The sequence below is a fragment of the Culex pipiens genome, chromosome 3 (genome assembly GCF_016801865.2).
Source record: "Culex pipiens pallens isolate TS chromosome 3, TS_CPP_V2, whole genome shotgun sequence".
NCBI classification, from domain to species: Eukaryota; Metazoa; Arthropoda; class Insecta; order Diptera; family Culicidae; genus Culex; species Culex pipiens.
The window spans coordinates 63,512,151-63,539,460 of NC_068939.1; the positions used below are offsets into that span (position 1 = coordinate 63,512,151).

General features: G+C 33.6%; 1 protein-coding gene across 9 annotated transcripts in view; it reads left to right on the forward strand.

The window, feature by feature from the left end:
• LOC120424315 (glutamate-gated chloride channel) overlaps positions 1 to 27,310 on the forward strand; it is a 365,994-nt gene that overhangs the window by 219,381 nt on the left and 119,303 nt on the right. For 5 of the 9 annotated variants that reach the window (XM_052711128.1, XM_052711125.1, XM_052711127.1 and 2 more), the window contains 4 exons: positions 10,481 to 10,701; positions 10,787 to 10,869; positions 16,500 to 16,640; positions 26,236 to 26,310. In XM_052711128.1, the coding sequence (XP_052567088.1) occupies positions 10,481 to 10,701; positions 10,787 to 10,869; positions 16,500 to 16,640; positions 26,236 to 26,310 (520 nt within the window). The remainder of the gene's footprint in view (positions 1 to 10,480; positions 10,702 to 10,786; positions 10,870 to 16,499; positions 16,641 to 26,235; positions 26,311 to 27,310) is intronic. The other 4 variants (XM_052711130.1, XM_052711131.1, XM_052711132.1 and 1 more) reach the window with 1 other exon arrangement.

Below are 27,310 nucleotides of genomic sequence, written 5' to 3' on the forward strand. Positions count from 1 at the left end.
ACTGATCCACAGATCAGCTGGGCGAAGGAAAAATCAGCATTAGTTCAACACGCAACAGCTATGGAACACTCTATCGGGATTGACTCCGTCAAAATAGTAGATCGCTCAATGAAATCGAGTAATCTGCCAATCTTGGAGAGTTGTCACATAAAAAACACAGACAAAACAGTGAACAAACGGACGGACACGGACAACCTACATGCTGCATATGCTGGAATTTTACATGAAATTAAAAACATCAAAACAAAAAGGAATACTAACCAAAACAAACCAAATAAAAACAACAAAAATAAAAACAACACAAACAGTAGGGACAACACACATACTAACACATAATGTTTACAAAACACACACAATAGTCGTTTTTTTTTTTTTTTTTTTTTTTTCACTTGTACTGCCATCTTAAAAAGTTGGCGCGCCGAATGAGAAGTGTGATAATTTTCTGGTGCTACCGTATTGTGGTTCGAGTCGAAATCTCCATGGGACGAGCGAATCTTGGAGAGTGGCCAGACTCGCAAGCGTTATTTCCCCACCACCTGACAGTTGAGTGCTTGGAAAAGCACCAACGGACGAAAAGCACCTTCTTTTCGGTAAGATTCTTTGTAATTATGTTGTGCCCAATTTTACCACCAAATAAATTTTAGATTCCTTGAAAAAGGTTCTATATGAACCGAAACGTCGGAGAAGAAAGCAAACTGGTGTTTGATTTTACCAAGTGACCGAAAGCCGAAACGTAACCTAAAACAAATGTTAGGACAAAAATTGCACCACTTACCCTAACCAACCATGAACTCCACGATTCACAGGCAGAACAAAAAAGGGGCTCCGGTCCTTTTTTCAGCTTCCTGAGATCCCGGACAGATTCCGGCAAGCCATGAAAACATCACTCTTTCGTTTGGTCCCATGCCCAAGTAACATTTTTAAACCAACTAGCCACCACCAAGTTTTATTAAGGGTTTATTGTAGCATCTTGATTGCCTAATAGTTTTATTTGGGCATTCACCGCAACCAACAAGCAAGAGCTAATTAATAGGTTCTAACAAGGTTTTATGCTTCGGACATAAAACCGGGTGGAAATAAAAGCCGACTGGCTTTTAATATGGTTTTATGAAAGTTTTAACAGAGGTTTGAAAACCAGATGGCAATGCCATGCCAAACGGTTTTATCGCATGCTTTATTAAAACCTAGGGTGTTGTAGCTGTCAAGTGCCATTAGGCATGTAAAAAGCTCACTCAAAACCATAAGCTCCTTAAAGAGCATTTATCGCGGCCAAATAGCAGTGCATAAATATGGCGCTAGACGCGTGCTCTGATTGAATATGATTGACCGCCATCTTGATTGAAAAAATAGAAAACTGAAAAATTTGATTTAAATTTGATGAAAACACACATTTATGCTGAATTTCTGGTATGATTTATATAGCGATAGATGTTTAAAAATATTTTGAACATTTTTTTCAAAGAATTGCAATAAAATATTTTTTAACATTAAACACTATGATTACAAAATATTGATTTTTGATGAAGCGAGTTGAATTTTTTAGCTCTATCTACCCTACATTTATCAATAAAATTTCAACCGCAGCTGAATTCGAGCCATCAATTGTGAGAAATAAGCTTTCAAATTATTTGGATTACCTCTAATATCTATTATTTATCATCGCCATTTTTGACAACCATCTCCATAATTTCATTTGGCACGACGAAGACTTATTTTTACCAAAATAAAACCTATTTGGCATAAGACGTTTGAAGACGTATGAAATGTCATTTTTCCATAACTCCTGACTAGGTTTTAACAAAGGTTTTATCTAGGCTTTGAGGATGTTGTTAGGATTCAGTTTTAAAGCCTTGAACTCCTATGTAGGTTTTATAAATAGGCCGTAACAACCTTTTGCGGAGGTCCTTTTGGGTTTTAAGTGGGGTTTATCAAGGTTCTGGGGAGTTTGTTACGACTAAGGGGTTTTAATGTTGGTTCTGGCTGATAGGTTTTATAGCGGTTGTGACAGCTTTGATAAAGCCTAAAATGTTACTTGGGTGGTCTAACCCCCGTAATTGGCTTCAACTTGACACCGTAATTGGGCTTTCGATAGCGAGTCTCCTGGAATGAGTGCGGGGAAAATTGCCAACAGAAGCGGCTCCTCTCCCCGATGGATGGATAGATGACACCGTGGATTAAAGGGAGGAGGCGGCTTGTACAAGTTGACAAATTTTGAACGGGTTGCTATCGAAAGTGTGGGAAAACATTGTCAGAGTCATCGGCAATTAACGCTTCATCAATCATATTGGCTGCTGCTTTTTGGGATGGATGACTAGGCTCTGGGAGATTGATGTGACAGAGTTTGGTTTGTTTTTAAGGAATTGGATGATAACATGTTTTAGAAATAAGTTTTTTAAATTCCCTGATCCTTTAATTTCTGGGTAAAAAAGTAAATTGACAAAAGTGATTTTCAATATCATAACAAGTTTTATACTTAAGAATAACTTGATGACATGAATATTATTATTTTAAAAGTATTTTTGCACTGAGGTCTTATGTTCTTGGAGTAAAAAAAATAAACAAAAATAAGCACTTATAAGCCTGGTATACGAGGGAAAAGCAAAAAAAATAGATTCAATTGTCTTGCCTGAAAATCATTTTTTTCGGAAGTATCACATAATGTAATGAAATGTCTTGTAATTTGTAAAATGTCAAATAATTTATGAAAATATATTTTTTACTTCTCTAAATAATCTATGTATACAAAATTCAATTTGTTTTAAAAGCATAAAACGTATGAAATTGTCTACAATTGTTTTAACATTATTTTTCAATGAAAATTGAAATTTCAGGTAATAATTATTTTGCCTCCTTCTTTTTTGAAGAAATTTTAAAGAGGGGGGAGAGGACAAAAGTTTTATATAATTTGCTATGACCTAAACAAATAAATTTCACATACAAAAATTCACACGACAAATAAGACATTTGAAAATTTACAAATCCTTATCTTGATAAACAATCTACTGATCAATTTGGAATCTTGGGCAAAGTTGAAGATTATGATTAAGACTTAAAAGAAAAAATGGTACACTGGGAAAAAAAATACTTTTGCTATGTTTGACTTTGTATCACTAAAAGTTTAATTCCTATATACTTTTTTTTTTAATTTTTATAAATTCTTTGATATGTTTAAGGGGACTAACAAGGCACTTTAGTGCTACAGTTTTGATTTGGGCAAAATGTGATACCGGAGATAATGTTTTTTTTTAAATCTAGTTTTTTGTAAAAAAAAGAAAATTAAAAAAAAATCAAAAATCACTTTTTTGTGCAAAATCATATTTGCAATCAAAAATGGCTCCAAACATTGTTTTGCTAAACTGCATTGTTCAGGCATTCTAGTATGAAATTTTTCGAAAAATGTTCAGATTTTTTGTAATCTTAAAACATTTTTAAAGCAAAAGTACCCCTGCAAAAAACATTAGTGAAACTTTAGCTCATTTTTTTTTTCAAATTAAAATTGACCGATTTTCTAAAAAAAGCCAATTTCGACTGTTATTTGTAATTTTTGAGTTGGCTTAAAAAGACAAAATTTATGGTATTTATGAGGACTATTCAAAATTTGCCGGTTTTTAAATTAACCCATTTTCACAAAAAAATCAATTTACCGAAATACAGATTATTATTATTTTTATTTGTTTTAGGGGAACCATGGAGATAAATTTGGCCGCCAAGTTATGATTTTTGAAAAAATGTGGTTTCTGTAAAAAATAGAAATTTCAGTCCAACAAAATATTTGACTTCAGTTTTTCAAATAAAGTGCACCGTTTTCAAAATAAAGCCACTTGATTTCAACTAAAAACCGTTTTTCATTTTTTATTAGGTAGTGTCCATTATTGTTCATTACCTAAAATAAAAAGTTCGGAAAATTTCCAATATAAACGGACTCAAGACTAACATTTCAAATGGGCGTAATGTTTAATGTTTGGCGCTTTTAAATTTACTAATATTATTTCGAAAAGATCATGAAATTTTATATTTTTGATTTTTCAGCATTGAAAATTGGACCATTACCAAAACATATTAACACAATTTAACAATTAAAAATACGGGATTTGGAATTTCAATTTTTAGTTATTAAAAGTCTAACATAACATTCTTGAAATTTTTCCGTTTACATATTATTGGAAAATAGTCCTATCCATAACTTACAGCTATACCGAAGACACCAAATCGTTCAGAAAATCCTGTCTCAAGATACTTTATTCACATGCCCATTGTGTATGACCAGCCCGCAAAATTGTATTGAACCTTTATTTGAAAACTAATAATGCAAATTAGATTTAATTTTATTATATTAAATAGGATAAAGTTTCATAAAAAAAAGAATAAAAAATCTAAAAAAATACGAATTAGTAGAGACTTAATCTCCGGCTATTTTATCATCACCAGCTCAACCAGGAATCATATAAAAATTTCTCCGATAGGACATGGAATTGGTCAGTCAAAATAACTTGACCCATATTGTCGTACAATTTGATGTCTTTAGCAAAGTTGCAGGTTAAGATGAGGACAAATAAAATAAACAAAAATCTTTCTATTTTCTTACATTTCACGGTTTCAAGCTATGTACAAATCACTTAATAACATGTCTATATAATAATACAGAAATTTGAAAGGTCACGTTCTACCGTTGAGCAGTTCTCTACGAAATCGGTCTTTTTTCTTTAATTTAAATTTTTTTTATTTTTAATCTGGCTGAAACTTTGTTGGTGCCTTCCGTGCTTAAAGAAGCCATTTTGCATCATTAGTTTGTCCATATAATTTTCCATACAAATTTGGCAGCTGTCCATACAAAAATGATATGTGAAAATTCAAAAATCTGTATCTTTTGAAGAATTTTTTTGATCGATTTGGTGTCTTCGGCAAAGTTGTAGGTATGGATATGGACTACACTGAAAAAAATGATACATGGAAAAAAATTTTTGGTGATTTTTAATTTCATTTTTTGTCTCTAAAACTTGATTTGCAAAAAAAAACTATTTTTTTATATGTTCTCTAGACTTCAGAATTTTCAGAAGTTTCCAGAATGGGAAAAAAATCTTTGACCGAGTTATGATTTTTTGAATCAATACATTTAAAAAAAATCGAAATATTGGTCGCAAAAATTTTTCAATTTCATTTTTTGATGTAAAATCAAATTTGCAATCAAAAAGTACTTAGGTAAAATTTAGATAAAGTGCACCGTTTTCAAGTGACAGCCAGTTTTATGTAACTTTTTTCAAAATATCCGCAGTTATTGATTTTTTTAAAATAGTGTCCATGTTTGCCCACCCTAAATTTTTTTTTTTTGAAAAGCTGAGAAAATTCTCTATATTTTTCTTCTTCGGACTTTGTTGATACGACCTTTAGTTGCTGAGATATTGCCATGCAAAGGAAAATTGATGTTTTTCAAGTCTCACCCAAACAACCCACCATTTTCTAATGTCGATATCTCAGCAACTATGGGAAATTCTCGTATGTTTAGCAGGTTAAGCACTCGCTCCTAACTCCATTCAATTTGCTGATTTTCACTATTTAAACAACTAATTATGCAAAACTTTGGATAGAAACTTGCTTGATCACTTCTTATTGGGCTATTTATCACTCGATTTCAGTTGAAAACGCTGGTAATTAGCTTTAATTGAATGTCAATGTTCTGACCTGCCAACATTAGAGGCACGCTGGAATTAGATGCTGTTCCCCTAATGGTTCAATTTACAATGTTAAAATATGAAACATTCGTGAAATTTCAAAAGGGCGTAATATTTAATGTTTGGTCTTTTTGAAATGTTAGTCTTGATTTAAAATTTTAAAATTTTTGAAAATATTTTTTTTGAAAAGATCGGAAATTGTATCTTAAAATTATGTATATAAACTTTTTTTAGGCTTACTTAAAAAAAAATTAATAGAAAACCAAAGTTTAAATTCTTGTTTTCTAGATTTATCTTAACGAAAGAGCTAAATATTGTCATTACTCTGAGAAAAAAAAAACTAATCGACGTTGCATTCGCAAACCAACTCTATGCTCTTTGAACCTTTTTCCCCTTTGTTTTACAAAATGGAACCATCCAGCAATCTCATCCCAACCCATCCCAGCGAAGCTAATTCCCTGTTACAACACTCACGACCTTGGTTTTCCTCGACCCAAGTAAGCCAACATTTTCACACTTCCCACACTCACTCGCAGGCAGCCGATGAACACATAACATTGTTATCAGCTTCCTAGAAGTGGCTGACATCGTTTTACACTGTAACAAAATTGCTAAAAAAAATACGCATTTTGTATGGTTTTCTCTCTGCTGGTCAAAATAGAAAAATACACAAGTCTTTCCTGTTAAATTTTCGAGCTTTTTTGCTGTGACTACCTTCCAGCGATGAGCAAAAGCTTACGCACCATCGCCCGCGTCAAAGACAAAGGCAACGGAAAGCTGTGTGACAACAAAAGTTTTTCCATCGACCCTCCTCCTTTTGACACGAGGAGGAGGGAAATTCGTGGGAACTTTTTTTGTGATGAGATAACGTCGGAAGCCGAACTCAAAAACATCAGCAAAAAGAAAAGGAAAAAAGAAAATCTCGTATTTCACGCGTTGAAACGACACACGATACAAGATTTATCATTACACATACAACTTTGTCAAGCAAGACGAAGCAGCAGCAGCAGCAGAGCTTTTCACCGGAAGCTGGGGAAAAGTTGGAGAAGAAAGAGAAAAGTTCGCAGGATTAACTTGTTCTGCGTTCACTTATCAAAGCGTTTCGATGGCGTCGTCGTCGTAGAGTTGGTCGTTTGGATCGTTTTACGAGAGATTGTAACCGTTTAACGGTGGTGTCATACATGGAAGCGAAGCGAAATTGGTCGTGGAATGTGACATAAGCTGCAACCGACGCACGTTTTTCCCCCTCCCTTTTCAGAAGGTTTGCGGAAGAGTAAATCAATAGAGTTACGTGATAATATGAAGTTTTGAAAAGTGTAAGAAGTATGTCATGATTTATTGATTTAATTGGCATGCATCTGAAAAAATAAATGATATTGATTGAATTATATGAAATATTTTTTTTTCTAAATATGAGAAGAAACATTGGAATGTTTGATTTTTCAATTGATATCTTGTTTTAACCTTTTAATTTTTTTTCGGTAAAATCATAGCCCGTTTTTGCACGTGGGGTGTCGAAAAACACACCCCCAGGAAAAAATTAATCCCTTAAGACAAAGTTTTACGATTGAAGATCGGGGCAGCTGCTGTATTAGGGGAAATAGGGGAACTATACCCTTTTTCAGCCTATTTCTATTATCGGCCTATCAGCACTTTGATCGTGAATTACAGCTTTCATAAAGTGTTTTTGACTGTTCCAAAGTAATAAATAGCTCAAACAAAAGTGAGCAAGCAACTCTCCATTGTTGATACATCTGAAAATGTTGATTTAATAGCGGAAAACGGCAAAAGTGGTGAGAATTGGTCGAACGGCTTATGGTGATTAAAATAGGTATATTTCCCCTATACCCATTTTGATCACTCTAAGCCGTTCGACCAATTCTCATCACTTTTACCGTTTTACGCTATTAAATCAACATTTTCAGGTGTATCAACAATGGAGAGTTGCTTCCTCACTTTTATTTGAACTATTTATTACTTTGGAACAGTCAAAAACACTTTATGAAAGCTGAAATTCATGACCAAAGTGCTGATAGGCTGATAATAGAAATAGGCTGAGAAAGGGTATAGTTCCCCTAGTTGGCGGAGAATAACCCATAGCTTAAAACAGTTGTTTTAAATAGTTACAAAGGAAGGTTTTGCCTTCTTCACTGAGTTAAGGCTATAATCCTGCTCTAAAAATGAACTTTACACAGAAAGCTCGTAGACCTACCTTCATGTATACATATCAACTCAGAATCGAAAACTAAACAAATGTGTGTGTGTGTGTATGTGTGTGGTTATGTGACCAATAATGTCACTCAGTTTTATCAGTACTTGCTAAACCGATTTTGACCAAACCAGTCACATTCAGGTTTAGGGTCGCTATTAAATTGATTGAAGTTTCGATAAGTAGTTCAAAAGTTATGTATAAAATAGCCGAAAATCACACTAATTATCATCATTTTACACGCAACCGAGCTCGGCTCGAAATCGCTCAAGATTTTCGAGAGGGAGCTCCGCAACAAATATTTCATGCTCAAATTTTAGTGAAATTACGAACACATGCATAAACTCAAGCATATATTGGTAATATTTTGGCCCCCTGCCCTTGTGAGTGTGTTAGTGCGGTAGGTTTCTTTGTATTAGTAAGATACGTCAGCAAAATGGCTTCCCTCCCTTTCCCTCAGAAAATGCAAAAATAAACAACTTTTTTTGAAAACTTTTTATTTACAAAGCATCACAACAGATATCATTTTATTGGTAACCAAAATATCAACGAGTCAAAAACATTGACGATCTGGCAACCCTGTCTGAAATTATGGCCACTTAAGTGATATTTATGTACATGTTCAAAGTGGAACATCACTTATCTGTATTAAAAAAAAACTATACCCGGATCAATCATTCGACTTATCGGATATCGAAAGGCCTTCCAATCAGGGTTGCCAGGTTGCCAGATAAATCTGGGAATGTTAGATTTTCCTAATGATCTATTTTAATCAAAAATCGATAATCATGGTAAATATTTATTACAAAAAAAAGTAAATAAAACTTTTTAAAACTAAAAAAAACAAAATATACATCTGCATTCGACAAACTTATTAACCAATGCGCAATTCTGTACCAAAACCGGAAATGGAATTTATTTGTGTTTTTTGATTTGGCCCAAGCTTTGTGGGGGGCCTGCCCTATGACCAAAGAAGCCATTTTGTGTTAATGGTTCACCCATACAAGTCTCCATACAATTTTGGCACCTGTCCAAAAATATTACGTAAATGTTCGAAAATCTGTATTTTTGAAGGAATTTGTTCATCAATTTGGTGCCTTGGGCAAAGATGTAGATATTGTTGAGGCCTATTCAGAAAAAAATAGACACGAGGATTTTTTGCCAATATTTAGGCCGTTGCAAATATTTTGTCCCTCGACTCTGATCAAAGTCGAGGGTGGGGTGACAAAAAAATATATAAGATAATAAATTGAAATTACAGGCCACGGTATCAACATTTGAATGAAAAAAGTGTTCAAAAATGCATTATATACCTGTGAAATCAATAATTTCCAAGATTTTTAAGTATTGACGAAAATTTAATTTTTGCGAGAAAACATTTTTGCATTTTGGATTGTTTTCAGTTGATTATACATCTATTTCCATTAAAATTTGGATGTTTTTTGAAAAAATAATTTTTTGCCCCCTGATTTTTGGACCAATTTTGAAGGGGGTGACATAAACTTTGTAAAATATTTGCAACGGCCTTATTGAGAAGTATGGTCAAAAATTTTGCCGCTGAGTTATATTTTATTGAAAAAATAGTGGTTTTTGGAAAAAAAAATCGGAATTACATAGAAAAATAACTGTTGACCTCATTTTTTTAATTGAATTTTCAATCAAAAAGTCAAAAAGTATATTTTCAGAATTGGTCGAAAACTAAAAATATTTCACTGAAATCAATCTTTCATAGCCAACGAAAGTAAACAGAAGAAATAAAAACATAGCACTTTATCAAAAAGTCAGTAAAGTACTTTTCGATTGCAAATTCAATTTAACATAAAAATATAAGATAAAAAATTAAGTGAGAAATCTTTGATTCTAAAAATTACTATTTTTTCAAAAACTGATAACTCGCCGTCAAATTTGTTAACCATACTTCTTTATGGCTCAAAAGTCGCGGTTTTTTGTCCCCTAAAACATATCAAAAAATCTCAATAATTAAAAAAAAAGATTTTGGGAATTTGAGTTCTTGTGAAAAAAAAGTTGATTTAAAAATCGGCAATTTGTTTATTTTTCGTGTACCTTTTTTTCTGAATAGTCCTCAACAACATTTACAACTTTGCTCAAGACACCAAATTGATCAGAAAATTCCTTTAAAAGTTACAGATTTTCGAATATTTACGTACCATTTTTGTATTGACAGCTGCCAAAATTGTACTTAGGCTTGTATGGGTGAACCAATATTACAAAATGGCTTTTTTGGTCATAGGTCAAAAATGCAAACTATTTCTGAATTGAAAGATTTTTCTCATTATTATGCCCATTTAATCCAATATATCAATTCCAGAGTTTTTTAAAGGTCCTATTTTTGGCGGTAGAAACTGTGAATATATTCAAAACATTTTGTGATAGGTTTTTGAATAATGCCGAACGTGCTTTAAATTAAGAAAATAGGAATAAATGAAAAAATCCTGTAAACGCAAACCAAACCTTTTGCAGTTTTTTTTTTTTCAGAACACAGATTCCACATCCCGAATCTCACAAAATCATTCACAAAAATCCTCGCGCAGCTATCTAATTCATCATCGAAAAAATAACTTAATCCATTACCTCTCTGCAGAAATACGAGGTGGAGTTCCTGCTCCAGCAGCAGTGGTACGACCCGCGGCTGCGGTACGCGAACCAGTCCTCGTACGAGTTTCTGAACGCGATCCACCACCACGAGGACATCTGGCTGCCGGACACGTACTTCATCATGCACGGCGACTTTAAGGATCCGATCATCCCGATGCACTTTGCGCTGCGGATATTCCGCAACGGTACGATCAATTATCTCATGAGGTAGGATTCGCAAGCTGGAAAATTGATGCAAAGTTTCCCAAAACTAATTTCCGGCAAATTTTCCTTGTTCTTCTCCTTTTTGCAGGCGCCACCTCATACTGTCGTGTCAGGGAAGACTGAACATTTTCCCGTTCGATGATCCGCTGTGTTCATTCGCGTTAGAAAGCAGTGAGTATTTGCTTGCATGATTTTTTTTTTGTGAAAGGATAAATCCTCATTCGATTTTCAATTTGCTTACGTACTTACTGTGTGATGGGAAATTTACTTGGGAAATTCTCTCGATGAGTGCACAGCTGAACGGAGAAAACATAAGGTCATGAGGAAAACTGTTCAATACGCTTTAAATAAAACTTAGGGCTAGGGTGGTATTTAATGTTGAAAAAATGTTTTCTCCATATTTGAAGAAAAATAAATAAATGAGGAGTTCTATAATAGCTCTTAAATATATCTACAGCAAAGAAATTTTAAACGTTCTATAAAGTTTGTTATAAATTTTTACGCTGGTAAGAAGATTTAATAATTTAAAGAGAAATTTCTAATTATTTTAAAATTGAAGCCAATCCTACGGCTTACTCGGATATCACCACCAACGCCCTACCCTTAGCTCAAACTTTCACGGATCGCTTCAAGGAAAACGTAATCCAAAAAGCACATTTACTTTGGCGTCGGTATACTGTAAAAAAAATCAGTAAATACCAAAAGTGAATAATGTTTCAACTTTGATGAAATTGGCATAAAAAAAAGTGCAAAACTAATTTTAATAGTGTTTGGATATTTTTCATTAAAAATGATAAAAACAATATTTTCACTGTGCAAGGCGCGACTGTGTATTTGTTTGTTTGCATTCCACTTTGCGTTGCTCATTTACCTTAATCTAAAATAAGCATCGCTTTCGCAAAGCGCGCCTAAAGCCGATCGGTGGCGCTTTCCCCGCGTGGATTACCTCGCGTAATCGGAAAAGCTTTCCACGGCTCGTTGGTGGTGCTTCGAAGAGGAAAAGGATTTTACAGTAATTAAGATGGTAGGCGTTCGTCTATCATCGTGGGCCAGTTTGAATTGCTTTCGATTTCAATTAAATATGGCGGGGTTCGTTGATCGTGAATGGGTTATTTTAGATGGGGTTTAATTGGGATTAAAGCATACTTTGAACTAGCGGATTATCCAAAGTGGTGGAAAACAAGTGAAATCAACCAAGAAAATTGTATCTGACGTCGTGGACAGTTTTCCACCTTCTCACGAAGCAGTTTCTTCGATATCCGTGAACTTTTACATTTCCTGGATCTTTACTAAGACACGTTTTCAATGAATTTAGCTAAAATCGGGAAAAGCCCACTTTTTTGACTCTATCATCCCGGTACAAGAATTGAACAAAAAAACAAAAAACTAGACTTAAAATAAACAATATCTTCGAATATTTGAATAATGATAGAAAACCATTCATGCAGTGCACGAGCCACAACACACGTCCAAAGGGAAACATTTCAAAATTTCCTAAACTTAAAAAAAATACTTTCAAAATCACAAATATCTTCTAAAACCTGATAAGTTTTGTAAAAATCACTATGCTTTAAAAATAAAATAACTGTTCTTCATACATGTCCCATTACGTTGTATTTTTTGTCCCATCTATAACTTTGGAGAACCTAAATACTCTCGATAAAGAAACCCTGCAAAGTTACAAAAAAATAATAATTAAAAAAAAACTTCAAAATTACATAAAATCAGGGCTGAGCTGTAGGTTAGTCGAGGTTAGAGGGTGACGAGCGGGAATTCTCGGGAAAAATTTCCCAAGAAATCGACCATTTTTGGACCTCTCGATTCCCGGGAAATTCGGTCGAGACTCCCGGGAAATATTATACTTATAAATATCAAAGCAAAATTAGAAATCAGAAAATTATTTAAAAAAAAATGAACATTGGAAGTTAATGTTAGCTTTCCAAGTTTGAATAAACCAATGCTGCTCTGATTTTCTTATTCAGAATGTTTAAAATTTAACTTGAGAGAAGCCAAAAAATTGATCCAAAAAATTATCTAGATGCATACTTAGCAGTTACACCCCAAATCTATAGCTTTTAAACGTTATTTTTATTTATTATTCTAAGAGGGAAAGCTTTTTCAAAATAATTTAATTTTCATATCCTCTATCGAGCATAGCAACCCTCATAATCTGTATTTTTGCAATTCCGTCGTGAAACTACTTACTTTTCCTGTCATTCTTGAACGACGAAATAGCCTACTTTTCTGTACCAAAAATAACAGAATCGAATAGCAACACTTTTCAAAAAAAATGCTGAAAAGTTCTACTTTTCAGCACTGAAATGGGTGCTGAAAAGTTGAACTTTTCAGCACTTGTTTCGAAAAGTAACACTTTTCAACATTTTTTTGATTTAAACGATTTATTGACAAAATACATGAAAATTTGACTTAAAATTTCACTCAATGGGTGTTTTTCGGAATTGCAAAAAATGTTGTATGGAACTCGTTGCAAAACTTGATTTTTCAGCTCTCTTCGTATTTATCCAACTCGGCGAACCTCGTTGGATAAATGTACGACTCGTGCTGAAAAAATCCTTTTTTTGCAACTTGTTGCATAAACTACTATTTTAAGTCCCTAGGGTAATTTCGCTGTATCAAGGTAATTTTCTTTTTCGATGTCAATAAGTCATTTTGTGTTTCACGTCATCCTCAATATTCAATTATATTTAAAAAAACTCTGTCAATCTTTGTAAAGTTAAGGTCCACCAATTGAGAACATTCGGGTTTTCCTGATAACTGTAAATATTTCTTCAATTAATTTTAACAGTTGACCTTTAAAAGGAAAAAAAAACCAAGTATAAATTGATGTTTTGAGTGGTTGCGATACTGGGAAATTATATATTAGCTATTTTTTTACTTCACAAAAAACTAATACGAAGTTCATGCAACAAGCTTGTGAGAATTTTGAAAAATCACTAAGTGCGAATAAAGATTCGTTAACAAATTACAATGTTGAGTCCCAAAACGCACAAGAAACGATCTTGTATTTGAAGATTCAGAAAAAAAAATCAAAAGGTCGATATAGTTCCTCAGATAAAGATTATACTGAAGTTAACGTTTCATAGAATAAGTATGAATTAAATGTAACATAATTGATTGAAAAGAAACTATATTATTATTATTTTCCTTTATAAATTATTGCCACTATTGACATAGAAAAAAAACTCCCGGGTCCCGGGAATTCCCGGGAAATGGCCAAATTCAACTCTCGATTCCCGGGAAATTGAAAATCTCGAGAATCGTCACCCTCTGGTCGAGGTTAGTCGTCGTATTTTTTTTTGAGGGGTCAATTTTGACAAAAAAAATTTATTAACATTTCCAATATATTAAGTAAAAAGAAGTATGCAGTATTTTTTCTAGTGTCTAGTGTAGAATAGGCCAAATACTACCAAAAACAAACATAAACTAAACAAAATAAATGCAAATAAAAATACTAAAAATGAAACAAGAAAAATATAAAACAAGAGAAGTAAAGTTTTTCATAGAACAAAAGTTGCTCAAATGACCTCCTGAACACGGGAAAAATTAACAAATTTCGAAATAAGAATTGGGCACTAGAGGGTTAATATATTTGAGTATTATGTCACATTACCTTGAAGTGTTCCAAAATTGTATGACCCAAAGATATTTTGAAATTAAGAAGTACACAATTGTGTTGTTCCGTCGTTAAATGTATGGCCAAATGATTTAAATTGATTGTAACTATTCAAAACATTGAAAATAATGAGTTTCGTTTAGATAAATTTGAGATAGCACTATTTTGTTACTGTCTCGCTCTTTCTTTGATATTTCTTTTCAAAAAGGAAATAAATTTCAACTAATGTATTCATCGGTTTCGAAATCCACTATCCCAGTTCGTCACATGTATCCCGATTCATCACAGTTGACATTTTGTTTACTTTTATTGTTTGAATATTTGTAAAATGTTTAAATATTGCTGTTCAAATCATTTGGCATGACTTGAAAGAAACTTTGTTTATGCTTAAGGATAGATTTCATTTTTCAACAAACTTGAATATACATTCAAAGGCAGTGGTTTTTTTAATGTTTGCCTCAATTGTTTGTTATCGATTATTATAAGAAACAATAATCGAACAACGAAATTGATGATAATTTATTTATCTTTAGAATTGAATGTTTTTTATAACGATATTTTCTCCAAAAACATGTTAACCATGGAATTTACAATCTAATTTCGGGGATTAAATATACACGGTTAGAAATCCTGTAAGCAATTCCGGTAACACTGTGTTGTTGAATTCGACAACATGGAAATGTTATCGGATTTGCTTACAGGATTTCTATCCGTGTATGGCACGTGTTGCAAAACATGAGCCAATCCGGAATGGACGTACCAGTAATGGGTTTGAAAAATCATTAGTTTTTAAAAAAAAATGTAGAGTTTTCATTCACCTGTTTTTGCAACAGAACACATTTTTATCTGCTGCTTGCCACGATGATGAAATACAAAAAAAAAACAGAAAGGTTCTACATCATTTCTTTAATCAAAAAGTTGCGTCTCAACAGTACCACTCATAAAACCACCCTCGAAAGCAACACAACATTTTCACTCGTAAATGAGCTGCCAGAAATCGGGCACTATGGGAACTATGGGATAAATTTGTACGAAACGCGAACACTTTTTTGTGCAATATCAAACGCAAATTGGTCTGAGTCTAAATAATTTTATTCTGTTAAATAGTTATGTGTTAAGTGCATTTTTTTCAATGAAACGTTTGTTTTCTCGCGCAAATATTATTTGCCGTTTACAAAAGTTTCAAAGTGAGTGCTGAACTTCTTTTACACGAAGGTAAAATAGTGAGTTTAGTTATCTTTGTTTTCAAATTTATTTGAAGTAACCTAAAATATCCAGCTAATTAAAAGTTAATGTTTTTGATACACTTTTGTTCTAATTTCTTGCACTGTGCTCTGCACTGCGGTCACTGTTTCGTCTCCAAATCAGCAGCAGAAAGAGAAGCAGTTCCGTTGATTAATTACGTTTGCATCCTTGAGACAGCAGCGTCCCAAAGCTCCAAAGAGACATTCTTCATAAAAGCACGCGCTCTTGTTGTGTCTACTCGTCCCAGTCACCCGTGTAGTCTCAGCTGCATAAACATGAGCAGAAATGATAAATGACGTTGGCAGTGTGTGGGAAAGCTTTTCCTCGTATGAGCATCCCCTTTTCAGGAGGGATCGAAAAACCAGAAAACTACACACAAGCCACACCACAAGCATTCACTTGTTCATTCTGTGAGCTCCATGCACTTGAATGCATTGACTTTTGCATACTGCTGCCCAGCCCAGTCAGTGTGTAATTTGTGTCGTATTTCCCTTGACATGGTCGTGTGCCACACACTGCTGAGGGAGATGAGTTTCGGAAAGTTTAAGATTATTTGGGGAAATCTTCTCGGGGAAACTTTTCCAATCTTACTGCATATGTGGTGTATTGGAGTTTTGTGCTGGGAATTGAGTTGAAAACTTGAATGGCTTTTAATTTTACAGTATTGCGAGTCTCTGATTTCTTGAAATTGATAAAAGTTTTTTTTAAATACAACATCAAATCAATAAATTTATAATCGCTTGAAATTAAAACCAGAATCCTCTGGCTTCAATATCAATTTCATAGAAAACCATTCTCATAGATTCTCTTTCTAAGAACGACTATGCCATTAAATATCTTCACGTCTAGATTACATCGTTGTTGTGAGTGCTTGAAATAACCCACTTAATTCTCATCCTCCTCTTCTTTTTCCTCCTTCCAGTATCGTACGAGCAGTCGGCCATCCGGTACGTCTGGAAGAACGACGAGGACACTCTGCGGAAGAGTCCTTCGCTGACAACCCTAAATGCGTACTTGATCCAGAACCAAACCATAACCTGCCCCATCAAGGCGAGCTGGAGAGGTGAGTTTGGCCCGTTCCAGGCCCGGTTCCTTCCGCTCGGGAGGACCACTTTCTGCAACCCCTTTCTCTCTCTCTCTCTTTCTTTCTTTCTCTCACTCACACCCCCTTCTTTTCTATCTCTTACTGTGTGTTTGTGTGCCTTTTAACCCCCACACCGCCTCCCACTAATACCACTACTATTATACTAACTAATATTGCTGCTAGTACTTTCAACCACTCTCTGTTTCCGGTACTAGCTGCGTCTGTTTTCCCACTCAACTTCTGAAAGTGGAAAATTTATTCGTTTTGCGTTACACAAGAGCACTTTATCCCTTCCTCTCTTTTGGAAAGTTTTGTTTTAGTACACCCACCCTTCTCTCTCGATCTCTCTTTTGATCTTCTACTGTATCCACTTGTGCCCTCTTTTATCCACTGTTGTTCTCTGGACTAACACACAGTACCACCACCCTCATCTCGTTATGCCCCGACCAGCCCTACCACCCCCTTCTCTTTTGTTGTTGACAGAATCCATTCTGTTCTGTTAGCTGCTTTTTTTTTTTTGTTTATTCTTATGTTTGCCTTTATGATTTACTTTTTGTTTTGTTTCATATCGGATTGTTTGTCTCTCTCTATTGATATATAAACATACCCACATATGTTTGTCACATCTTTGTCTGCATCAAGAAACAATAAACTTTGCTTTATGGCTGACAAGAATAAACAAAAATTCGACCGAAAAACTTCACGCTTTACCTTTCAAATCAACAGCAGTGCCACTTACCCAAACTGCAAACATCAAAACAAAACAACAACAAAAAACCCCTCACCGAAAACTTTTCAGATTGTACGTGATGGCACACGGCGAGCACCACGGCAAATGGACAGCTTTATTTTGTACAATATTGAAAGCGAGATTATTTTTCTATTATTATCTCTATATTTTTATGTATAATGTGTACATGTTCCTTAAAATCATCAAGAAAAATAACGAAAAAGCTAGGTTTTCACTTTTACGTTAGGCCAATGCAAATATTTTTTTAAAGTTTTTGTCCCTTGCCACAGTGGTCGGAAACGCAAATTTAGCAGGAATAATTTATTTCCGCTTCAGGGATGCATTTTCGAGCTTCGGAGTCTAAGAAGCATTTGAAAATAAAATTCTACATCTTTTGGTCAAAACGATATTAGGGTGGTCCAACAATTTCTAATATTTTCAAAAACTATCTTCGCTTCTAGATGAGATAGAGGTATACTTTCTTCAGCAGTATAGTAGTACTAGCCATTTCAAACAACTTTGTCGAAGACACCAAATCTCTATCTCTAAATCTGATCATTTTACAGCATTTTATATGAAAAGCAGTAGGGTGGCCCATCAAAAAAGTGTTTTTATTGCGTTTTTTTTTTTTGTATTATTTTTGGCAATTTTGGTGTCTTCGGGACATATTTAGAGCATAAAAATACGCGTCTTTTGAAATGTCAACGAAGTTGCTAGGTCATTTTGGTTAAAAGTTACAGCGTTTTTAAAGTTTTTGATAGGCCTTTTTTTAAATGTTTGTATCTTTTCGAGGGGGACACAAAAAATACGCTCCGTGGTGCATCTGAAAGCTTAAGACATCTTCTTTAATATGAATATAACATCTCAAAAGGTTTTTTCTTAAACCCAAGTTACAGCGATTTAAAAATGGTCATTTTATGAGATTTTGTACAATGCTCTATGAGAAAATTTACATGAATATCGCATTAATCAGTATCAAAACTGCTCTTAGTGAGCTCAAATGCAGGTAAAATTGGTTTGTGGACAAACGTGGTCGAACCTGGTTTTTATGGCAACTAGGGTGGTCTTAATTGACCTAGGGTGGTTCATATTCGTTCACTCTCATAAGATATGATTTTTTTTAAATTCGTATAGAAAGAAAAATAAAGGCCTTGGCTCTGGCAAAAAAATAAAAAAAATATATAAAGATTTAAATAAAAAGCCACAGTTTCAATATTTGCATGGAAAATGCGTTTCACACTCATTCAGTTGTTTTGCAATCATTAGTTTTCCAAAAACATGTAAGATTTGACGAAAACAAAAATTTTAGCGAAAAAAAAACTTCTAGCCATAATAAAAATCGAAAATTTTCAAATATTCATAAGATTTTTAAATCAACCCAAACATGCTGAAAATGAAACAGCACACATACAACCCAAACATGCTGAAATTATTCTAAACGCAGGGGAATGCATTTTAAATTGATTTCAGCTGATTCCACTTAGACTTCCATTGAAATTTGGAAGTTTTTTGAAAAAATATTTTTTTTGCCCCTGATTTTTCGGGCCAACTTTGAAGGGGAGGGGGGACAAAAACTTTAATTAAAATTTTAACCAGCCTTAAATGATTTTAAGTTTGATGTTTTTGCTTTCCAGTTTAAATGCTTCAATTTAAATGCCTGAGCAATAAATATGATTGATATATTTACTTTTCAAATTATTTTTTATAAAATCGTGTAGTGTCAAGGGAAAATATATAAGACAGGGTTGGCCACCCTATAGCCCGTTTGCCAGATCCAGCCCGTGAAGCCATTTAATCCGGCCCGCGACGGCTCCTGAAAATTGTTCAATGATAGGTCCTTATGATCTTTCTGGAAATTGAATGTCCGATCAAAAAACGAAAAAAACATATTTTTCATTTCAAGCTAAATTTCAAAGTCGATATAATAAAATGCTAACAGTTACGCTGCTGTCGAATATCTGCAAAATGTTTTCGAATTAATGTACATACGGCATTTCATCAATATTTATCAGAGGTGAAATTGATTCATACAAACTTCAGCATTTTTGTATGACTCAATCTCACCCCCTAGACCCAATGACTGATGACGGTATTTGTAAACAATAAAAAACTGTTTTGATGCAAATTGAACAAATTAATCAATTTACAATTTATGACCAAGAAATACAATTTTTAAAGTTTTGTTTTACTCATTGCTTTTTTTTGTTTTGAATGTTCATTAATATTTTCTTTTTTTATTCAAAGAAAATATTATTGTTCCAAATGTATTTGAGGAATATTTGTTGTGTCGAGAACCTTATTATTTTTTTTTTTTGAGGACCAATTATTGACACCAAAAATTAAAATTTAGATTTCCTATCGTAACCTAAAATTTTTGGCTACAAACCTACTTGATAAAATACTTTCAATTTTGGTTTTTCAAACACAATTTTTTATTTTTTAATAGGTTTCTATGCGAAAAAAAGAAAAAGGAGATGTATTTGAAAATTTTGTGCGTTCTTCTTCTTGAGTGTTTTTTACAAATTCTAAAGTTAAGAATAAAAATTGAGGAAGTTTAAAAACATGCAAATATGTAGTTGATGTATGTAAACGCTTCAGCTTCGGCAAGGTATGATAGATGTGAGCTTCCTGAACTCCAATCGACAGAATTGTGTTTTAGTGAATTCTCTGCAAAAAAATAAAATTGTATTTTTTTTGTCCCACAGATGGATGCGCATGATTGCATAACATTTATACCCGAAATTTGCTATTTATTTATTGGCAGGGAATTCACTAAAATCCATCGATTGGATGTCGATTGGAGCGTGTTTACTGAGCTCAAATCTATCCTACCTTGAGGACACTGAACCATTTACTGACATCAATTTCAAAAATGGTATCTTGTGTAATTTTGAGTTAAGCTCAATTTTTTTGTCCCACCCGTGTGGATCAATCGGACCGCGCACTTCTTTGTGTAAATATGGGTATTCGGCGCCGTCGCTCCGTGCCATACTTTCATACACTTAGGAGCCCAGGGCGGCGAAGTCCTTGTAGATAAAAAGGAAGACACTAGTGGTTGGTACTAGCAATGGTGGCCGACAGCTATAAAGTCAACTTCGTTTTTTCAATTTTTTTAACCTTTTTGAGGAGAGCGTTTAATAATACGTTTTAATCTGCCTTCAACTATTAGTTTGATTATTTTTAGCCAAAAACTTGCTGAGATACAAAAATAAAAGTTTTTTTATAAAAAAATAAATAACAAATTGAAACATTTCAACTTTTAACATGTGAAACATTTAATTTTTGTATTGAGGTAAATCGTTCCCTGATTTATTAAAAAAATGTTTTCTGAAATTTTGCACAGACATTTCACTGTTTAATAATGTTCTGCAAAGTTGAATAGCATTCAAATATATATTTTTTTAATCTTTAATCTTAGCAACCATCGTGAGTTATCCAAATATAACGATATCCTTGAATGAGCTTTTGAAAGATTTGTCTAAAAAGTGAAAAATAAATAAAAGTAAATTGATTAAAAAAGCTTAAATTTTAGGCTACCTTCTGGGAAAAAATTCCGGTTGATGTGATCGCAAATAATTTTTTTTAACTTTTTCATTTATCCGTGAATCACGTTAATGTAACCCCTTAAAGCCCTTAAGAAAAAGCTTAATTTGGGTATTAACCCTCTTTTGACAACGACCTGAATTGCGTTGGTCAAATTTGTTGATATCAATAAATTATGTCTGATACAGGGTAAAAAAAAATTGAAGGTAGCATCAAAGATGTATGCAAATGTCGAACACCATGGCTTTTAGCTCTAATGTTCGACATCTGGGTCCTTTACTCTCATTTTCAACTAAAGTACTCTTTGACCTTTTGTCCAACATTAGGGCCCTGTACCCCAATGTTCAATATTTGGATTTATTACTATGTTTTCCAACACTGTAAAGTAAATCATTCCCAGTTCCTGAGAGGAACACCCTTGAAGAGTATTTTGGCCGGCATTTACAAGGCGGATTCAGTGGCAGTTTTAAACTCAACTAATCGATGCCGGTGTGTTCTCTTGTACTAAGCTTGCTGGGATTCCTATCTAGATAGTACAAAAGAGCACACTGGCATCGTAATGTTAAGTGTATTCGATGCCTCTGTGCTCTCTTATGCTAACAAGATAGGTAAAACCAGCAAGCTTAGTACAAGCGAGCACAGAGACATCGTAATGTTAACCAGTAGCAGCGTGACCAGGCTCTGACGGAAGACCAAATGTCACCCCTGATGGCGGTACTCTTAAGGGGTTACGCTGCCCATGTTCGCATGAATGTCCCATATGCAAAAACAGCAAGCTGAGAAAAACGCATTTGAAGTTTGTCCCATACATAAGGCTACGTGTTAAGTTTTCGCGAAAAAACTGGATTTCCTCCTGATTTCTAGAACAAAGTACTGGATGTTATAGGCTCTTTTGAAAGAGCACACCATTTTGAACAAAACTGTATCAATAACTCGAAATCGATGAAAATGCATATGGGACATTTATGCGATCAGGGGCAGTACATACATGTAGAAAATCACAAAATTTCATTTTACATAAAATTTATTGAATCCACTAAAAAGTTGATTTTCAATCACTCCTGAAAGTTTCATGAAGATATTACATGATTAAACTGAGTTAGAGACGATTTAAAGCTCAACACTTTGCCGTGCGCAAAGCGGACTGTCAAACTTTCTGAGCGATTTTCTAGATACACCGAGTTGATTTACGGGAGCCACGATATCTCGAGATGGGATGGACCAAATCGGCTGAAATTTCAGGTGAAGACTCTCAAGGCATATCCCGTGTGCATGACGAAGCCCGATTTTTAAATTTTGCTTTTTAAAAAAATACAAAAATCAAAAACTGACGATTTTTTATATGAAAAACATAAAAATATTTTTATCTTTTTTTAAAATAAGTTTTTTTGAAAATCGGCCTTCGTCATGCACACAGGACTGGTTTAACGAGTCTTCAACAAAAATTTGGAGCCGATTTGGTCAAGGCAGTGTTAAGATATCGTGGCACCCGTTTTTTGAAACTGCTAACTTCAAATAGCTATATCTCGGCATTGATACAACAAATTGTCCTCAAATTTGTTTTGATAAAAGATGAAAATGTATATTTTAATGCCCTGAAAACAAATTTTAAATAAAATTAAGTGTGTGCTCACACCAACCTCTGACTTTTTTGTCAATTTACATGTTTGTAACCCCTTAATTGATGTCCAACAGCAGTTCACTTTACCCCAATCAAAACCCTTTACTTAATGTGCAACACTAGATTCCATTCCCATGTTGCCTACACACGGTGTTTTTTTACAATTTTGAAGATTAATAATGTACAATACATTTCAATTGTACAACATGTAAATTTCAATTAAAATTATGGCTAATAATAAGAAGGTCATCCAAAAACCACGTGAACATTTTAGGCTTGTGGATGATTTGGCTATTGACAACGCTTAAAATTAAAATTAGCAAGAGCAGTCTCTTTTTTCACTACGCCATTTTCAAAATTTTATTTTTTGTTGATAAAGGGAACATGTACACTAAATTTTACTGTTTCTTATTTTACATAAAATACGAATGAACATTGACAAAAGAATTAAACCGTGATCATTTCGTACCACATTCCAACCACTATTTGTAAACATTGCAGTTATTTGTCTACACAAATACTTTCATAGCTCCCCAAAGACTACTCCAAGTAATCGGCTTGTAATGTTCATATCATTTTCATGTAAGAAAAACGTATGACCAGCAGCTTGTGATGTCCACGGATCACACCCACCTCCTTCAAATACTCGCTAGATTTTGCATCCCCCATTTGGAACCTCCAGCCCCCGCAACCTGCATCGGAATGAGTCGTCCGTGGCGTAAAATGTGCGTGTGTGAAATTTCCAGCGTGTAAAAGTCAGTCAGCATGCGGTCCTGGGCGGAGCAAATGTGTCATGCTGCTATTGTGATTAATTGGCAATTAAATATTGATCGATATCCTGGCTGCTCCTTCCGAGTCTCGTTTCGCACCACCACTGTGTCATGACCTTAACCTCTCCTGTTTTTTTTCTGTTGTTGTGTTGATTGGCTCTAGAGTAGTGTGCGCGCTTTGTTTTTTTTATTTGATGTTATTTTCATTTTGTTTAATCAGGACTAATTAATCAACTTTTGTGTACCAGTACCGCTGGTAATTGTTGGACTGAGCTTCACCGGTCTGAGGGAAGGATGATCCTTTCGTGCATGCAATCACGGTGAACTTAATTATGCACACTTTCAATTAGATTTGATCCAAATTTAAACAATTAAAATCACGAACGGGGAGCAATCATTGGCAGGGAGCTCACGCAATGTTGACAACAATCATCAAGTTGAACTGTTCTGTAAATACAAGCCGCCGAGCATTTTCTGTCAGTGCTGAAGGCGAAATTTTCAAAAAAGTTTCTCTCAAAATTCGAGCAATCATCATATTTCTGTCATCAATCATTATTTCGAGCAATATTCAGCAAATACTTCCCAAAGTGTGGCACAGGTGGGCAACATAATAATATCACAATCAATAGTTTTATTTTTTATTTTTGTTTCCCTTAATAAGCATATCTTCAATTCGGTTCGATCCGAGGACAAACTTTAAACTCTGGTATGTATCTGTGGGAATATAGCGATCCCATATAGATTTAGTCCATCGTTTTAGATAATCATTCATTTGTTCAATATACACTCACCAACTGTTGTCAAACGAACGGGGCCACTTTTTAGTTTGACACCCCTTTTACACGGAGTTCACACACACTATCAAACGTTTGTTTTGATAGTGCGCGTGAGCGCCGTGTAAAAAGTGACAGTTCGTCACTTTTTAGTTTGACTTTGACCAACCGACGGGGTACAAACTAAAAAAGTGTCAAACGAAAAAGTGACCAACCACCGGGGGTTGAGTGTATTTAAGAATTTGAAAGTACTATTATGCGAACATGTTTTATTATTATGCGAAAAAATAAGTTGAAGGTAAAATGTGAGTTATTTGAAGCAATTGAAGCTCACTTGTTGGTTTTTTTTTTTACAAATTTGAGCAAACATTATTTAAAGCATTTTTCGGATTAAAACTATTTATTTCATAGATAGATTTTTATTCTATTTTATTGTGGTGAGCTAACTTTTACAAATATTTTATTGAAAGCTGCAATACAGAAGAACAAAAGTAAACTATTGAACATTGAAAATTTAATTCAACAGTTAAAAAAGTATTTAATGAAGATTTATTTTGACTGAATTGTTTTTAAATTTTTATTTTGCTGGCATAATTTTATCGATTATTTAATTGAAACCGTTGAAATCAAAACAGAAAAAATCAAAATTTTGATCTTAACTTTTTTTTTGGGTTTTGAATGAAAAATTATTTTGCATTGAATAAATAATCTTAAAAACTAAGTGTAATTGAATTAATTCAAATGATTTTGTTTTGTTGTTTTATTGATCATTGTTTTTCATGTTGATTTTAATAAGTTTGTTTGAATTTGTCAAAGGTTTACGAAATATTGTGTGTAGCTTTTAATTTGGACCTCCATCAAAATTTGATAACATTTATTAGGGAAAATGAACCTGTCAACTATTTTTTTCGCATGAAATTCTACAAATTAATTTAAAAAAATGTGATTTATTATCAGCAAAAATCTTTTTTTTTTCTCGGGAACCAAGGTTTTACTGAAAGGCCTCACATCATTTTTATATCTATAAAGTTTAATTATTCATTTACCTACCGAACACCAGGCAAATAATACTGACAAAACGAATGTCAGCCCCTGTGTGTAAATAAACAAAAAACGCATGAATGAGACCTGTTTTTGCATACACAAAAGCGATCAAATAGTGAAAGCTCAGTTCAACATTTACAAACCTCGTTAAATCACCGCCGCTGCAATCTCTGCCACAGGAAATGCAGAAAATAATTTTTGAAAATGTCAATCATGCACCATCAGCATTGAAAGCTTTCCATTTTTATGTTTCATGAATACAAAAGTGCAATCACAAATATTACCGTTCGTACACCATAAAGGAAAAAAAAACTCACACATTCACACAACGCTGTCCCACAGAGTAAATAAACAAAGTTGTGAAAAAAGCACGCGCTTGGTCTTGGCTTCTATATAAATGTATGAACGAATCGGTTCGGTTAGCAAGTTTCCCTGTTTAGTATACTTTACTCAAAGTTTTCCCTTTTTTTCCCCTCAGCTGTACCATTCCCCACTCTGTGGAAAACTGTAGTTTATAGTTTAAAGTTTTTTAACATTTCCTCGTGTTTGGGTTTCCATCGTTTCCGTTCAGCGTGTTTCGTTCAAAATGTTATTTCATTCCTCCAAGTTCATTTCCCCAAAACATTTCCGGTATTTTCAGTTTCACTCGATTTGTTTTGGTATTTTCCTTCTTCGAACGTCCCCAAAAATAGTTTCACTTCTCTCACCTTTTCCCGTGTGTTAATGAGAAATGGTCACCTTCCTCGAAAGCTCCCCTCACAGCAAACACACCCCCCTCTTTTTTCTTCAACCCCCTTTTTCCCACCACTCGAAACATAACCCCAATTGCTATGCTTAGAAAACTCTTTCTCCAAACAACAACAAAAAAACCAAATTACGAATTTTATTGACAAAGTTGAATTAAAAAAAGCACCACTTGTTTCTGTTTTCTCCAAAACTTTGCCTCAAAACTCGAAAAAAAAACACTCGAAAAATTGCGAACCTCGCGCGCAAACCCTTCTCCACCACCACCACCAACCAACCAACCAAACGAAAATCAAATCAAAAACTGTACCCCCAAAAAAACTCGAAAATCAAACATAAAACCGAGAAGCTGAAGGACAAGCCCTTTCCGAAGAGGACGAAGAGTTTCTTTGTAATTTATGTCAGAGGCGGTTTGAGGAGCAAGGTACATAAAAACTGAACAATTTGATGATCATTCTGATTAAATTGCCGTTGTTTTCTTTTTCCTTTTTTATTTTTTATATTTTTTTTCGTTTTTATGATCCGTTGCGTTATTCATGATTTATGATTTTTTGGTTTAATTTCAGTTTCTAACTCTTCCATACACATTGCTCCTGTTTCGTCCCTCCCGTTCCTTTCTAAATAAGTTCTGAGAAGAGCATCTCAGCATTAAACGCAAAGGCAATTTGTTTACAAAAGAAAGTTTTTGATGATTCGCACAGATGACTCTCAACTGGGTACAACAGATTGAACGATTCAATAATTTAAAAGACATTAATTTCAAATTAAACTTTAATGATAATAAAAGTTTCTGAGAACAAAGGATGAATTTATCCAGGAAACTAACCTAAATAGCAAAACAATAAACAATAAACAATAAACAATAAACAATAAACAATAAACAATAAACAATAAATTTATGGTAAAGTGTCAATAATAAACTATAATAATAATAATAAACAATAAACAATAAACAATAAACAATAAACAATAAACAATAAACAATAAACAATAAACAATAAACAATAAACAATAAACAATAAACAATAAACAATAAACAATAAACAATAAACAATAAACAATAAACAATAAACAATAAACAATAAACAATAAACAATAAACAATAAACAATAAACAATAAACAATAAACAATAAACAATAAACAATAAACAATAAACAATAAACAATAAACAATAAACAATAAACCTTAAACCTTAAACCTTAAACCTTAAACCTTAAACCTTAAACCTTAAACCTTAAACCTTAAACCTTAAACCTTAAACCTTAAACCTTAAACCTTAAACCTTAAACCTTAAACCTTAAACCTTAAACCTTAAACCTTAAACCTTAAACCTTAAACCTTAAACCTTAAACCTTAAACCTTAAACCTTAAACCTTAAACCTTAAACCTTAAACCTTAAACCTTAAACCTTAAACCTTAAACC